Below are 17,619 nucleotides of genomic sequence, written 5' to 3'. Positions count from 1 at the left end.
ACTACTGGCTTCCATGTTGGCGAGCTAAAATGCAGTCTATTCTTATTAGAAATTCCTTTCATTATATCATGAATCTTCATGCAGAAATTACTGTATGAGCACCCTCCGTCCTCCTGCATGGCTGTGAGAATCACATTTCTAATTGGCTCCACCCAGAAGACAGTTGTCAAATAGGATCCCTTGAAAATCTGTGCGAATTGTTCATTGATTGATAGCCTCCACTTCTCTTTCCCTGATGAAGGTGATTTGCATGTAAGGGCCAGTGCACACCAAAAAGCGCTAGCGTAATCGTAAACGCTCTGCGCTTTTTGAAGTGAGTTTTCAGAGCGATTCTAGGCATGTGCTTGGCGATTTTCTAATCATGCCTGGTGATTTTTGGAGCATTTGGTGCAGCGTTTTTTATTTTTTGTTACAGTAGAGCTGGAACTGAACAGCTTCTGTAACAAAAATGCTTGGAAAATCGCTCTGTTCTACCGTTTTTCAGAGAGATTTTCCACTTTCCTATACTTAACATTGAAGCATTCAAGCGGACTGTCCCGCGGCCCAACTGCAAACGTCCCACGGACCAGCAGTGGGCTGCGGACCACAGGTTGGGGACCCCTGCTCTAAATGGAGCAACTCGCACTACGGTTACGTTCACAGTAGGGCATGGCCTAGCAACAGAACAGGTGCATTGTAACAAAGAAAGTCGCAATGCAAAACGTATGCGATGCTCACAGTGTGACCAGCGTGATCTAACGGCGTGCAACATCCCAAGGCACTGCATGCAATGCGTTAATTTAGTGTAGAGTGAACACCGCTGCATCCCACCAAACTCCACAACAGTGCAGGACCTGGTCAGCAAATCCAGAAATCACAGGTGAAAAAGAGAGGGTCCGCACATGTCAATGAAGATTTCCTTTATTGTTGGACATATCCAAAACATCCAGGGTAAACACCAGGTAGCTGACATGTTTCGGACTAACTGTCCTTAATCATAGCTTATAATTAAGGACAGTTAGTCCGAAACATGTCAGCTACCCGATGTTTGCCCTGGATGTTTTGGATATGTCCAACAATAAAGGAAATCTTCATTGACATGTGCAATCTTCTCTTTTTCACATGCAATGCGTTAACACAGAACGCACACATTAACAGTGAAATTAAGTATACTTTTCATTGTATGCTTCACATTCATTGTATGTGATGCAATGCACAGATAACAGGCTGTGCAACTTTTCCATTGTGTTCTTGCTCTTACAGGGATTATCTTACAAAGTCATATTCATTAGTAAATTAGGTAATTGGGCTGAGTATTGGTGATAAGGATGAGGGGCTTGTGGAAAATACTTCCCAATGAAAGCCTAGTTTGTCTTGAAAAAAAAACAATATACTGTATATATCTTTTAGGTGTCATAAGTAGGGATAACGTTATTGTTGATTAAATAGGGATATAGCTAAAAGTCAAAACTGTTCTGGTCCATAAGGGGAAACAAGGTCTGGATGCAAAGTGGTAAAGTAAGCCTGAGAATCAGAACAAGTATCAAGTTCATAAATAGCTGACCCTAGGATTTGTGGAATAAAAACTGCAAGTCAAAACAACTGTATGTTCCAGGGTTACTGATGTGCTTGCAAACGATCCCTGGAACCATCCGTAACATTACCTATACAGGGGTAGGAGAGGTGTGGCCAACTTACAGAAAAAACAAGCTTTCCATGGCTTATGTGTTTGGAACCATTGATCATTTTGACATGCAGTTTGTATGTTTGGAACTATAAGTTATTTTCAACTGCAGTTGTAGGTATGCTGGGAGAAAGTCTTGGCACTGCCATAGGCGCCCATAGTCATTTTGGCTATAGGCAAAAATAATGGGCTGGTACAAGTAGTAGGGGCTTGCACCCGCTATTTGTAACTCCAGCTCCACAAACTATTTGCATCCCATTGATCATCTCTAGTCTTAGGCCACATACACACATCAGACCATAGTCTTTAGAAAATGAAAGATCACAGACCAATATTATCCCCTTCCATGTAGTATGAGAGCCATGCCTACACAGTCTTTTCTATGGAGCTGAACTCCCCATCAGAAAAAAAATCTTTGCAAGATGCTGCACACAAAGATGCTGTACAGACACAAAAGATCAGTGTCTACAAAAGATCTGTTCCTGCCAAAGATCCGTTCCTGCAAATTGCATTCATAGTCTATGAGATCTGCAGATCATCATACACACCTTGTTTAACTGACATTCATCTGCAGATCAGACAGTCATCTGCAGATCTGAAAATTCATCCTGGTGGATCTGATCTGCAGATGAATGTCTGTTAAACAAGGTGTGTATGATGATCTGCAGATATCATAGACTATGAATGCATTTGGCAGGAACGGATCTTTTGCAGGAACAGATCTTTTGCAGATACTGATCTTTTGAATGTGTACAGCATCTTTGTGTGCAGCATCTTGCAAAGATTTCTGTCTGATGGGGAGTTCAGCTCAATAGAATAGACTGTGTAAGTATGGCTCTCATACAACATGGAAGGGGGTAAAATTGATCTGTGATCTTTCATTTTTCAAAGACTATGGTCTGATGTGTGTATGAGCCTTTAGGGTAGGCATTGGTGTGGAGTCTCTTAAGATTAGGCATCTGTGTTTTTGTTTTTTAAGGTTAGAGCATCGGGGGAGGGAGGTTGTGATTAGGGCATTGGAGGGGGGATTAGGGTTAGGAAGGAGGGTTCTGTGTGAGTAGGGTTAGGTTTACCTTATATACTCACGTATAAGCCTAATTTTTCAGCACAAAAAAAAATGTGCTGAAAAGTTACCCCCTCGGCTTATATGCGAGTCAGTGGAGCAGAACAAATGGTGAAGCAGGTTTTGTTACTGGCAGAGGAGCTTAAGGATCGCACACTAGTAATCCTGCTCTTGCCAGCTGGCTCCCTGCTGTGTCCATGCCCAGCAACATGGTGTGCACAGTGCACTACTCAAGTCTACCTGTGTCCCCTGGCTTGTGGAGCAGAGTGTGCCAGCACTGTGTCAGCGGCGCAATGTTTGGGGATTCTTACTGTGTGGAAATCACTGTGTCGCATATCTATGATTCCATCTAGTGGCATTTTGAGACAGCTGTATCATCCTTGGGGAACATCTGGCTATGGGAAGGGGGGCTGACTTGTACTGGGGGCACATCTGGCTACTGTGGAGAGAGCTATACTGGGGTGGGGGCTTATACGCAAGTCAATCACTTTTTCCTGGTTTCTGAGGGAAAAGTTGGTACCGTGGCTTATATGCGAGTATATACGGTAGCTATAGTAAATAAGCACTGCAAAAAAAAAGTAGAATATTGGTAAAGTTACCGATATTCTACTGATGGCTATTTCCACTGAACAAATTTCCAGGCGCCCTTTTTGCTTGTATACCTATGAAGTCCAGGTTTCTTCTTCTTTTCTGGGACACGTTTCATTTCATTTTGCCTTCTGTGCCTGAAGCAGAAGAGTACTTTATGCTGTGATATATTTTTTTATAAGTGCTATGTTATGTTGACTGTCTATACTGCATGAAAAGTCCCCAGTTACTGCTCAGACCTGATGCTATAAATTAAAATAATACATGTATTCTTGATTCAAATATTCTGCTGCATGATTGCCAAGATTTAAAGCAGAGCTTTGGGCTTAGACTAAAGATCAACTTTTCCAAAGAAAGACATGTCCACCTCCCCAGTAATAGACTCCCACTGGTCCCTGGACCTCCGTGTATTTCCTCCTCAGGTCTCCTCTCTCCAGTGCCCCTCCACATGTTTCTTCCAAGATATTCTGCCAATTCTGCTAAGCTTCACTATGGGCAGTAAGAGGAGTGGCTCTGATTGACGCTTACCAATACCATAACTGGAAGTGACATGAAAGATGGTACTGAAGACAGTTTCTTTCTGAACACAATGAAGACACGCAATGGTAGAAGAGACCTGAAGTGCAGAGACAAAGGGACAAGCAGGGGTCTTCATGGGAGGGTGGGCATTGGGCTTTCTCCTTTCAGGTTAGTGTCCTTAAATTTTCCACAGAAGGCTTACTTATTATTATGGCAGAAGGAGCAGCAACACCTATGCAACTTTTCCATAAAAGTTATGTTATTTGGGGGCTTTTTTGTAATGTCTTTTGTGCTATTGATGGTGTACTGGTAAGGAAGACGGGCAGAAGATCAAGTAAAATGTTTACTGGATAGAGGTGCTGAACTCTATCAGCAATATGACTGCCAGGTTTTTCCATCCATAAACTGTGACTACTAAAACTATACTTAACTGCTAAATCTTGCACGGTTTGGGTAAAAATAAATAAGAACTGGTTTTATTGCAGAGCATGAAATGGCAAATGTCTCTTTGGAGTAAGGTGGCGTGATGCAGTAACAGCAGCTTCCACCTGGAAGGATCACAATCTAGCTCCCATTCACTTGTATTAGGATGCACATGCATCCATATACAAATCAGTAGGAGCAAGACTGCTCTTCAACTGGGAGAAAATGGGTGTCAGTGAAGCAGGCTGCTGCGCTCACAAGCAGCTTTCACTGCTGCATACTCTGCAATAAAACTATTAAGTACATGATTAAGCATTCTCAGTTTATAGATAGAAAGACCCTGGCAGCTTTATTGCAGATATCCTTAACCACAGCGGTGATTGAAACGATCGTCCTGTTTTGATGCTGTAAAACCTGCCAGGGCATAGATTTCACATCACTGCCGCCGCACATTCTTGCCGCTTTCTTCGCTCCCGCCGATCTCGTCGCTGTTTCCACCTCGCAGCTCACTCGCCCTGCCGTCTCTATGACAGCAGAGCCTGTGAGCCGGTCAGGAGCCAATGAAAGTGGCTCCTGACCGGCTCACCGAGCTCTGCCATCATAGAGATGGCAGAATGGGTGGCCTGAGGCTCTGTGTGTGCGGTGTGGATGTCGGTAGCGGCGGATATTTGCGTTGATTCGTCAATTTCTGGACCAGCGGTCTCTGATCTTTAAAGTGGGCCTGAACTCTTGCACTGGACACAAGGAAAACATAACAGAAATGCCCCCTGTATGTATTTAAAGAGTTTAGCCTGTTTAATTCCCCCTCATTTGTGTCTAATCACTAGTTGTAATTTGATCTCTCTCTCCCCCCCTCCCCCCGTGTCACATGACTGCCTATGGCAGATAAGCCCATTTGAAAGCACAGGCTGCTAACAATGTGTCTTTTTTTATGAATCAGAAGGTAGAAACTGTGCAGAGTTATTGTAGGATTTATATCAGCTGTAACTAAAGCTGATATAAAATGAAGATAAAATGATGAAAAAAATATTTTTGGTTAAAAGTTATTATGCTGTTGTGTATCTTTTAGAGCAGAGAGGAGTTCTGAGTTCACTTCCACTTTAAGAAGGCAGCGACTTCTGGTACTTAAGTGGTTAAAGTGGTATGAAACTCAGTATTCTTTGCTCTAAAAGATTTTTAAAACATACTAGCACAAAAAACAATTGCTAGGCTTTGACTTTCATCAAGCTGACAATCTGTGTGGTGAACAATCAACTTCTTACTCTTTGACCTAATGAGTGTTAGAAAACGCAGGAAGTGAGATCAATGTGGACACAGACAGCAGTAATAAACTGGCAGTAAACTAAGGGAACCTTCAAAACTGGCTCCGATATATTAAACTTTTCTGAAATTGGGAAAATTATGCAACCATCTGAATCATGCAGGACCATGGTGAAGGTTGCAATTCTAAAAAAAAACTTTGGATTTTCCAGAAAGAGGAAGAAAGCACAGGAGAGACCAGGAGCCCCCGGTAATCATAAATCCAGAACGGCAACCATGGTGTATAAGCTTTAGGTTTGATGTATACGGTAACACTTTTACGAATGACAGTCTTGAAACCGGTTGCTCCCCAGAAAAAGTGTAGTTTGGGTCACTAAAGGGTGAGACCGTTAGCGTCCCAAACTGATAAACAACCCCGTAGGGGGTCATAACATAATATTGGAGGGAGGTGCCCCAAAAATATCACTTAAAAACAGTTTGAAAAGTAAGAAGAACTTACCTAAAGGAGGACTCATGGTTTTGAGTTAAAAATAGGTAGTTCATTTATGTAAAAAAAATGAACCCATACACGCATTTCACAGGAGTCAACCCGCTTCCTCAGGTCGGTAAATCGTGTCTTAGGGCAAGTGTACTGCAACATGCACCACTACATTTTAATAAATCCCAGAGAACCTTGGGAAATCCTAATCCATGTTCCTTCCAGGCAGTCTCAGTTCACATGCTCATGTCCCGTAAAGATGTTACAAGATTTTGATGCCAGATCCTCTGTTCATCCATGTTGAAAAGTGCGGCCTCCGGTCTCTGTTACAATTCTGATGGCAGTATCAGGTTTGCTTTACCTCCTGCATGTTAGAGTTCATTTAGCTCAGGGCTGATGCTTTTCAGAAAAGCCACACTGTTTTGCTTGTATGTTCTGGTTTCACAACCTTAATGCAATGCTTTTATTTTTTTTTAGGCCGTAGAAAAACCTCAGCGGCATCAGTTGTGCTTAAAGACAATGGAAAAGGAAACATAATCATAAATGGAAATGATTATGTGGACTATTTCTCAGTACTGCAAGACAGGTAAAATAGCAGTTACCAATGCACAACCCCAGGATAAAACCTCATTCACAGCTCTTTTATTGCCTTCTATGCTTAGCTTTTATCTTTTTTTTGTGTGTGTGTATCAGTCCTCAGAGACTAAGTGTACCACCTATTGTTAAAATAAATATATCTGCTATCTTTTTGTGAAATGTTACCTCTTTATGCCTTGTACACACCATGCAATTTCCTGTCAGATCGATGGGTCGAATCGATTTCCGACAGGTCCAATAACTTTCTGATTGATATTGGCCTCAATTCACTAAGATCATGCTGGAGATAATAAGGCAAGAGAAAGCTTACCTCCACACAGTAAGAGAGTTATCTTATCTCTTCATTCCTTACATTACCTCTTCTGTAGTTAATTTACCTCCTCTGTAGTTAATTTACCTCCTCTGTAGTTAATTTACCTCCTCTGTAGTTAAGTTACCTCATCTGTAGTTATTTTCACACGCAGTTAATGAACAGCCTGTCTTTAACTCTGGAGTTATTTTAAGGATTGAAGAGTTAACTTAAAGACAGAAGAGTTAACTTTAGGTTTGCCTGAGGTAAAATGTTTCCTGAATACTACATGCCTTATCACCATGGTAACAACTCTAGAAGAGTTATTAAAGACAGGAGATAAGCTTAGTGAATTGAGGCCATTGTATAGAAGTAATCGGAAAACAGATTGGAAATCTGATCGAACCTGTTTGAAATGATCGATTTGACCTGTCGATCTTACAGGAAATTGCTAGCCGTTGTACCAGGCAATAGTATTGTCATTTCCAATTCTAAAGCTTTTGTGGAGTCCAGAGTAACACATTCTACAAATTGTTTGCCTGTTGCTTCATCAGTCTCAGATCTGAAGTAAAACTGTGATCTCAACCTGCACAAAACATTTTTAGAACTACAGTATTCCTATGGCAAATCAGCAGGTAATGGAGAAAGATGAATTTATGGTGACCGTTAAGTCTTCTATGGAAAGCAGACTTGTTTGTTTTTCTTTCTTTTTTTTTCTTCATACTTTTAAACGCATCCAGCTGCTGTACTTCTGTTGACTGGGTGTTTCTCCAGCACCCCCTATTGAAAAAAAAGAGGAAATGCCTTGTATCTTTGTTCACACAAAATCTTCTGTCCATGCCTTTGTAGTTTCCTTAGCTGTGTGAAAGAGGCTCATAAATCTGTCTTGAAACGTGCACCATTTAGAATATTTGTGTACTGCTAAATTGGTGTACATGTAAATAGAGCATGCTGTATAAAACATTATTTTATTTTTTTAATTACACTTGCTATCTTCCTAATGTCAGTCAGACAACTCCAAACCCCAGCGAGAAATGGAAGTATGCTCAGAAAGGTAATGGTGTGTCAGTAATCTGCTCTGTCAGGAGGTGCTAATCGAGCAATGCACTCTTGACAGGAGTGACATGCTGCCTGGCCACACATGCTTATGGCAAGCTTTGCTGTCTTTTGTGTTTTTAGAACTTGGCAAGCATACACTTATTATTTTGCAGCTCCTTAATTCCTTGTGGACATTTGGAAGTCATATGATATGACATGAAATGGTCAGATATTTGGCAGACTTAACATGTTTTTGACAGTTTACCCTTTTAGTGTGAGTAGATGCTGAGGAAAAAAAGGATTTATAGGTGTGCTTGCTTTACTAAGATTTCATTTTTTAAAATGTATATTAATTGTATGGTTTGCTTTTTTTCATTAGGGAGCAGCTTATGTTCCCATTCCAGTTTGTAGGCAAGCTCCTGACGTACGATACCGAGTGCACAGTTTCTGGAGGAGGAAGAGCGTCACAAGTTGGAGCTATTCGCCTTGCCATCTCCCGGGCACTGCTCAGCTTTGTCTCAGAGTATCAAGTGGAGGCCATGAGACAAGGTGGGGAGACACTACTTTTTATTACAACCTCTAAAAAAACAAAACCTATTGAAACATATAAACAGCACAAGTAATACTTAGTTGTGTTTTTTTGTACAACAACTGCAAAATCTAAGTGGCAAGTACAATACTTGGGCTGAGAAAGGGAGCAGTTCCCTCTTATAAGCCTTTTTATCATTTTCTTGAACACAGAAAACCGCTAAACATAAAAACAAAAATACTAACAAACTAAAAAAGAACAAATTTTGTTGAGAAAGTGTATAAAAGCGCTAGTGTGCTAGATGGGGTTCTTTGGGGAAAAAAAGGTTTATTGGGAGTACCATTGGTGATTGCCAATAAGAAAGTACAGAGTACGAGGTATATATAAGCACGGGAGGTAAACTTCATAGGAAGAGGGAGAGAAAGAAAAACGTGTACCAATCCCTCCATATGCGACAGTGATTTATTGCATCTTCAAAGGCAGCCTTAGGCTAGGTTTCCACTTGTGCGTTTTGTGTCAGTTTTTCTGCTCAGAAAATTCGCATAGATTTTAAAACTAATGTTAGTCAATGCAGCCGTTTCCACTCTATGCGAATTTTCGTCCGTGTGAAAAAATCTGAGGTCCTGTATCATTTTTTCGGACATCGCGTACGATTCGCATACAATGCTTTGTATAGGCAGTGCGCATTTTCGCGTTACTTGCCCAAAAATTCACATTAGATCCATGGTTACAGGAAGTTGTCAGCAGTCATGACTAAGCTGTTACTAGGCAGATTATGCATATGTAACCAATGCGAATTTTCGCGTACGAAAATTCGCATAAAAACGCGTACAAATTTACATGCGAATTTTCACCAATCAGAAAAATCTTATACGATTTTTTGCAGGCGAAAATGTTACGCTACAGTGGAAACGTAGCCTTACATTGGAATCGCTCATAGTAATAGCCATGAGTGTTGGTGTTCATGGCAGCCTGGTGCAGTGGAGGTGGGGTAGCGGGCACTGAATGAAGGCGAGCAATGGCCGTTTCTCATCCTCCTGGACGCTTGGTCACACTAAGTTCCACATATAAGCACGGGAGGTCAGCCCGAGGAGCGACCATCCAGTGTAAATGTCAGGAAAATGACGTAGCAAGTGTTACTAAGGTTAGGCAATCTGCTATAGAACTAAATATGAGTTTACAAAAAGTATTTAGATCTTAGTTGACCTTGATGTCAGGATATTTCCCTTTCCTGCTTAGCCATCGCTCCCCAGGAGCACTTTTTTAACAGGGAAATACTTGGGAGTTTTAAGCTCAGCTCCAGGAAAAATGTCTATTTCAATGAATACATAGGGCCTTATGCCTATTTAACCATCACTACCGATGACTGTTTAACACACGCTGCCTAATTATCACAACCCACATTAACTAATGCAAGCATTACGGTATCACATGGTTCAACACACATTATGCTAGCAACACTCGCTAGGGGGTTGTGAGAATTAACCAATGTGGGCTGTCATCGGTAGTTCTGGTGAACTGCGCCTAGCAAGGCAGTTCATGAATCAAGCCATAATTTTGAAAGAGGTAAAAATCTCTTTTACTGGATTCTACTGTTGCCTGGTAAAACTTTCTGCTCTAAGAGGAAGTGTTTAAATGTCTCTAACAAGGAGAGAAGCAGCAATAAATAAAACTTTTTCTATGTGAAGATAACATTTAACCAGGTCTAGTATATTCAACTAAAAATTACGATACTTTGAGTGGACACCTTTTTCTGTCCCTGAAGAGGTTTCATTATGTCTACAGAGTGACTTCAGTTTTACTGGGTAAAGGAGATTTTAGGAATTTTATAAATACTGGTGATCTTTTAATTCAGCCAGATGTCTAGCTGATTGAATCCATTATGTAAATATTAATTGTTTGAGGCCTTGTACACACTTATGAGGCGTGTCTGCTGTCGGCAATTGGTTTCCGATCCCACAGGTGATATGACTGGGTAGAGTGATAGCGGTGATGTCACTCAGTGGACAGAGTATGTAGAGAGAACAATGCTCTGGATTACCAGTCCATTGTCTACAAAATATGTAGACAAACATTGGGACGAAGTCATGTTTTATCCAGTTTGGCATAGATAGCATCTTTTATCCGTCTTGCAACCCGGTTTTCTTCACTGTCCAAAACGTGTTTCACACTGAGCTGCCCTTTTTCCTTGAGCTGTAGGTAGACTGTGGAATGTTGACCTGCAGAAGTAGCCCTCCATGTACTTGCACAGGGATTGCCAACCCCACAAGTGAGATTTTTATTTTTCCGCATACAATGGATGCTTTTCTATTCATCATTAAAGGGTACCCTAGGCGAGATGAAAGGGCTTATTATGTCATGGCCTCCTCTTCATGCATGAGCGCGGCTGTGTACTGCGCCTGTGCAAGTATGTCACATCTGCACAGTGAGCTGCAACCGCTCTTACACAAGGAAATCCCACATGCATGCAAATCCCAAATTATGCTTCCTGACTTGGGTCAGCAGGGAGACAGAGCTTCACTTTATAGAGCTATACCGCCCCTTGTTTGCCAATGTGACTTCTTTGGAAGTGGTTCAGACAGATGTGAAGTGAGCAGGAAGCTGCAGTCTGTGAGAAGGAAATACACTGATGCAATTGTTTTTACCATTTTTATTTTGGTAAAACTACAACTTTTTACAAGCTCATCGGAAGGCCACTACTGCGCCTGTGCTGAATCACAGTAGGTTAATATTGTTGCACCTGCGCAGTGCACTGTTTTTGAGGAGCCAGCATTGGATCCCCAAGGTTACAGAGGACATGGGACGCCTCATTAGGATCTAGGGGCTGTTTTTTGTTTTTGTTTTGTTTTTTTGTTACAGGTGTGCTTTAAATGACAAGTGAAGTGAGAGGGATGGGGGGCTGCCATATTTCTTTCCTTTTAAGCAATACCAGTTGCCTGGCTATCATGCTTTATCTGTGCCCTAATACCTTCAGCCAAAGACCCTGAACAAGCATGCAGCAGATCAGGTGTTTCTGACTTTGTCAGATCTGTCAAGATTGTGATTGTGTGTGGGATTCAGACACTGCTGACCTGCTGCAGCCAAATAGTCCAGCAGGGCTGCGAGGCAACAGGTATTGTTTAAAGAGAAACTATTAGCAAAAATATTCCCCCCCCCCCAAAAAAAACCCCCCACATATGTAAGTAGATAATTACCGCACTACCGCCGGCAGTAGTGCAGAGACTATAGACGGGAACTGCAGTGCCTAGAACCTTTATTACGTGAGTCTGTGTGCGCAGCCTTTATCCTTTCCCATTGATCAGTGTAGGAAAGAGGGGGAATGTGGCGGCAGATGCAGCAGGCGGGCGGAGAAGGAACGGACATGCTACTGGAGGAGGGGGGCAGAGGACAGTGACAAGAGATGGCCTCTGGCCCTCCCTCCCTGTGCTCTAACAGCAGCTGGATCCACCACAGTGAAGGGGAGACCAGGAGGCCAATCGCAGCGCAGAGAGGTGAGTGACAGAGGCTTCAGCCAATCAGGCTGATCCAGCATGCATGTCACTTCTCTTTTGCGTCTGTGTACGCTGTTAGAGCCTGGGGGCATGGGGAGAGAAAAGCTCATTTGGAAAAAAGTAAGGTTGATTTCAAACTTTTGAATTGCCTGGTTAGCATCCTTTGTATCAATTTAATAGCCTGCAGTAGAGAATTAATTTAGTATTTTATGCCTAACGGTTACTCTTTAAAAGGTAATAAATATGACAGCCTTCATATTCTTATCACTACAGTTGTCCTTTGAATGCATAAACAACCTGTACCTGTACCTGTACTGGGTCTACAAGTCCCAATTAGCCGAGTCAAGTTTAATGGGATGTTGATGTTGCTTCATTTAGTGAAGCTGTGCCAAAGGTACCGGGACACAAAGATACCTTATAATTTTCTTCTAGTTGGGGGGGATCAAAATTTTGTTTTGGGCCCCATGATTTTTATTTATATATCTGCCACTGTATTTAAGTGAGAGCTACACTGGGAAAAAAAAAATGAAGGTGCATGTTGTGCAATATAGAGAGAAATAGAGTAAACTGACAATCACCGAAACATTGGGAGGGGGAAGGAGGGGAGGTCAGGGATAAATATGCATCATCTTGCATGTGTATGTACAGTAGTTTAATTTTTTTGTAGTTTTCCATCATAGTGAACCTTTAATGTGCAGTCACCTTTGAATCTCTAAGTGTACATCAGGAGATATGGCAGCGCTTTCATACAGAGGCTGTACCCGAGTGATTTATCTGCATGGACGTGCAGAGCTCCAGAAACTGGACAACATTACACAACTAGCACTCAAACTGGTATAACAAAGGAGGGTGTTAGCTTCAGTAAATAATTTGTGCACAGATTATTCCCTATTGGTCTTCCACACGGCAATGACGGACCCTCACGGGGAAGACCTAACATTAAAAACATACTTTTTCCTTGTGCTGCTGATCAGAAATGGTATACACATTTCATCAAGCAGGCAGACAAATGACAGCGCACAAGGCTGCACCTGAAATGAACACCAACATAGGCATGCAGAGCCCCTCTGGGGCTAAATACGTGCCTTGAATGCAAAACAGATGCAATTATTTACTCATTCTAATCTAACAGATTTTGAATACAGATTGAAGCAATTAATGCAGCTAGCCACAGGTATACTTATGTTCAATTTGTACAGTGGGAGACATGGCAGCGCTTTCATACAGAGGCTGTACCCGAATGATTTATCTGCATGGATGTGCAGAGCTCCAGAAACTGGACAACATTACACAACTAGCACTCAACCTGGTATAACAAAGGAGGGTGTTCGCTTCAGTAAATAATTTTGTGCACAGATTATTCGCTATTGGACTTCCCCAATAGAATCTCTAAGGCTTTATTCACACTATAAACCATGTTAAAATACACATTTTCTGATGCACAGTGTGCATGATCATGCACGTGAAACCTTTGCTCATTTTTTGCTGCTAGTAGTGCATTAAAGTATAAATTACACCAGGACATATTACACTAAAATGTACAGCCTACCATGATCAAATTGTATAACTTATAGTTAATTAGAGGCTCACAATCTAATGGGTTACCCGCAGCACCACTAAGAGCAACTGCACACTCAATGTTAATCCTTCCGGCAACACTGAAGTGCATGTGTGGTGTAGAGATGTGCCCCACAACTACATACAGCTGAGCAACATTTCTGTTTTGGTGGAGGAGGGACAATGGTACTACTGAACAATGGAGCGGCTTCTGGCAAGCAGAGAGAGGAGGGGTCAGGCTTAGTTGTTGCTAAAAGTCCAGGGGTCTCAGAACACACATTGAATTCTCGGCACTTGACCTCAGTCAAGTGCCATCTAGCATGTGTACCACATCTGTACCACATGGTAGATGTAGTACACGTGACCACTGAGGGGTTTTTCCCCTTTAGAACCAGAGCAATTGTCACCTTTCAGCGCTCCTCCCTTTCTTTTGTCAATTTAATCACTACTAATCACAACAAAATTATCTATATCTTGGTGTGTTTTTTTTGCCACCAATAAGGCTGTATTTGGGAGGTACGTTATGCTTAGAATTATTTTATTTTAAATGCATTTAAATGAGAATAATAAGAAAAAAAATGGAGAAAAAAATTCATTATTTGTCAGTTTTCGTCCATTGTAGTTCTAAAATAAAACGTTGTACTGTGGATAAAACCCACACATTTTATTTGCCCATTTGTCCCGGTTATTACAACATTTAAAATATTTGCCTAGTACAATGTATGGTGCCCATATTTTATTTGGAAATAAAGGTGCATTTTTTTTCAGATTTGCGTCCCATCACTAATTGCAAGCCCATAAATTAAAAAATAACAATAAAATACCCTCTTGACATACATATTAAAATAGTTCAGTCCCTAAGGTAACTGTATTTTTTTTAATTACATTTTTTAGCAGAAAAACAAAAAACATTTGGGTACTATGGAATAGTGTGGGAGGGAAGGTGTTGATTTTAATTGTAAGTGTGGGTCTTTTTATTAAAATAAATGTATTTTGGTGTAATTTTACTATTTGGCCACAAGATTATTTCCTATTAGTGTACTATAAGTACGTAAACAGGAAGTAATGCGTGGACGTGTTACTTCGTTCTGTTACAATGATCGCGGCATCTCATTGATGCCGGCTATCATTGACACGGAGACTTAATGAATGGGAACGCCCGGGGGCTGCCCGCACTAGAAGATGAAGATCTACGTTAGATGAAATTTCCCAGGATGTAGAGTTCAGTAAGTGAGTACACCTGCATAAGAATTGCATGTAAATGAAGGCGCTGATCATGAAAGACATCTGAACCTTTTTTCCTCCACAGATTTCTTGTAGCATGAATATTTTTGCTCCCTGGATTTGATTTAACTTAATATATTGGTGTGTGTCTTTCAGCTGGACTCCTCACTGTAGATCCACGCAATCGGGAACGGAAAAAGCCTGGCCAGGAAGGTGCTCGAAGGAAATTTACATGGAAGAAACGTTAACCAATTTTCAAACGCTTATTGTATTATATGTGATTTTTTTTTTCTAATAAAAAATGTATTATAAGACAGTATTGTACTGATTTCTGTGTCGTTTTAAAAGGGGAGCACTGTACATACAGAAAACATCTGCTCATTCTAAAATTAGACAAAGGCTTAAAGGGAAGCTTAAGTGAAATAAAAACATTTTTTTAACTTACCTGGGACTGCTTCCAGCCCCCTGGACTTGTACTGTGGCCATGATGTCCTCCTGATCCCCTCCGGCCAGCAGCATGCGCGGCCTCGAGCTGCGCCTCCGTAGTTGTGCTGTTGCTGGGAGCATTCTGCACATGACCAGTAGCAATTTCTGTGTACTGCGGCGACAGACCAGCTTTGCGGGTGTCGCCACTGCTGCCTGGAAGGGATCAGGTGGACGTCGTGGCCACAGTACGAGTACAGGGCCAATCAAAGTGCAGGAATCTCGTACTTTGAAGCTACTGGGCTCCGGGCGGAGTTTAGTGGAGCACTCGTTAAGAGTAACAAGAGCGCCCTTTACAATATCTAAGCACAGCGAAATTTCACTGCGCACGCTATGGCTGCATAGCGTGCTCAGGCCATTATAACACTCTACACTCATGCTGTAGCAGCGCAGCTTAGTGAATCAAGCCCATTGTGGCAATGTACAGAACCAAAATTAGGAACAAGGGCCTCAATTCACTAATTTGATAATTTATCTTATGGGTAAAATCTCATTTTGAATTCACTACGGTGTTATAGATTTATTGAACGTTTTATCGATAAAACATTCAATAAATTTGTAACATTCTAGTGAATTCAAAATGAGATTTTACCCATGAGGTAAGTTCGGTTAAGTGTTTGATAAAGCTTAATGAATTGAGGCCATGTTGTTTCTGTCCAAATATTTCAATCTCAACTTCCCCACCAATCCACTAATTTTACCACGTCAATGCAGTACAATGGTCATTATATTTTTAATACTGTAAACCGATTGTGTAAGTAAGTCCCTATGCTACATGGAAGTTCGAAAATTGGCCAGTCCGTGACCAATCAAAGTTGGAGTGTAGGTTTCCTGGTAATTACAACTGAGTTGTCAGACCAGGATGCATTTAAAGAGACACTGAAGCGAAAAAAAAATTATGATATTATGATTTGTATGTGTAGTACAGCTAAGAAATAAAACATTAAGATCAGATACATCAGTCTAAGGGCTCTTTTCCACTATGAAATGCGATTGCGACCGCAATCGCGTTTCAATTTCCACCATGCGATTGCGATTGAGCTACTATATTCATTATAGTCCAGCTCAATCGCATACAAAACGCGGCAGGACGACTATTGCGCTTTGACCAAAATCGCATAATAATCGGATCGCACTAATGGAAAATGCTGCTGCAGTTTCCATTAGTTTAATGTACCTTGCGATTTGCGATCAGAAGCAAATCGCAGGCTAGTGGAAAAAGGCCCTAATTGTTTCCAGTACAGGAAGAGTTGAGAAACTCCAGTTATCTCTATGCAAACAAGCCATTAAGCTCTCCGACTAAGTTAGTCATGGAGAGGGCTTTTATCTGACTTTTATTATATCAACTGTTCCTGGACTATTTACTTTTCCTCTGCTAGAGGAGAGGTCATTACTTCACAGACTGCTCTGAAAGAATCATTTTAAATGCTGAGTGTTGTGTAATTTGCACATATTATAGAATAATGCAATGTTAGAAAAAAACTATATACCTGAAAATAAAAGTATGAGAATATTTTCTTTGCTGCTAATCTTCTAGTAATTATTCATAGTACACAACCAATTCAATATATCATATATTTTTTTTCGCTTCAGTGTCTCTTTAAAGGGGAACTGAAGAGAGAGCTATATGGAGGCTGTCATGTTTATTTCCTTTTAATCAATACCAGTTGCCTGGCAGCCCTGCTGGTCTATTTCTCTGCAGTAGTATCTGATTAAAACCAGAAACAAGCATGCAGCTAGTCTTGTCAGATCAGACTTATAAGTCTGAACCACTGAAACACCTGATCTGCTGCATGCTTGTTCAGGGGCTATGGCTAATAGTATTAGAGGCAGAGGATCAGCAGGGCTGCCAGGCAACTGGTATTGTCTAAAAGGAAATAAACATGACAGCCTCCATATACCTCTCTCTTCAGTTCCCCTTTAAGTATAGTTAGATTTTTTCTTTCTGTTCTGGTTTTAGTAAAAATATAAGGTTTTTATCATGGGTGCATGCATGCCACTACAATTGCATAACCTTTCAGGCACTCTGGTTATGGTCCATTTACAGAATTTTACCTTAAAACTGACAACTATGTTTTAGTTTTGAGTGAATGAGAAAGAAATATGTAATGCATGATACAACCTTTCCCCTGTGTTGCATTGTGATCCTGTATTTACAGGGTATGCAACGATTGGGCAGTGTGAACCTTGCCCATGTGTACTTACATTTTATTGAAATTACACCCTAATCAACAATAAAGTATATGTGTATCAGTGATTTTAGCTGAATTCTTTCTGCACACGAACAGGTGCTATGCTACTATAAGAGCAGCTTAGCTGGTAAAAAAAAAGCTCACCTGCAGCTCAAGGTGCTCGTATGGCATATATGGAAGATTAGAACTTACCCATGTTCCTTCCACAGCCTCCCTCTGTACATT

At 41.1% G+C, this 17,619-nt stretch overlaps 1 protein-coding gene across 1 annotated transcript in view; it reads left to right on the top strand.

Annotated features, from left to right (window-relative positions):
- MRPS9 (mitochondrial ribosomal protein S9) overlaps positions 1 to 15,035 on the top strand; it is a 138,872-nt gene extending 123,837 nt beyond the window's left edge. The window contains exons 9-11 of the mRNA XM_068265285.1: positions 6,472 to 6,580; positions 8,298 to 8,467; positions 14,876 to 15,035. Coding sequence (XP_068121386.1) covers positions 6,472 to 6,580; positions 8,298 to 8,467; positions 14,876 to 14,967 — 371 coding nt within the window. The 3' untranslated portion in view covers positions 14,968 to 15,035. The remainder of the gene's footprint in view (positions 1 to 6,471; positions 6,581 to 8,297; positions 8,468 to 14,875) is intronic.
- The last annotated feature ends 2,584 nt before the right edge of the window (positions 15,036 to 17,619 follow it).

The sequence above is a fragment of the Hyperolius riggenbachi genome, chromosome 2, assembly GCF_040937935.1.
Source record: "Hyperolius riggenbachi isolate aHypRig1 chromosome 2, aHypRig1.pri, whole genome shotgun sequence".
Taxonomy (NCBI): Eukaryota; Metazoa; Chordata; class Amphibia; order Anura; family Hyperoliidae; genus Hyperolius; species Hyperolius riggenbachi.
Note: the sequence above shows the minus strand (reverse complement) of the source record. Positions and strands in the feature narration are given on the sequence as shown.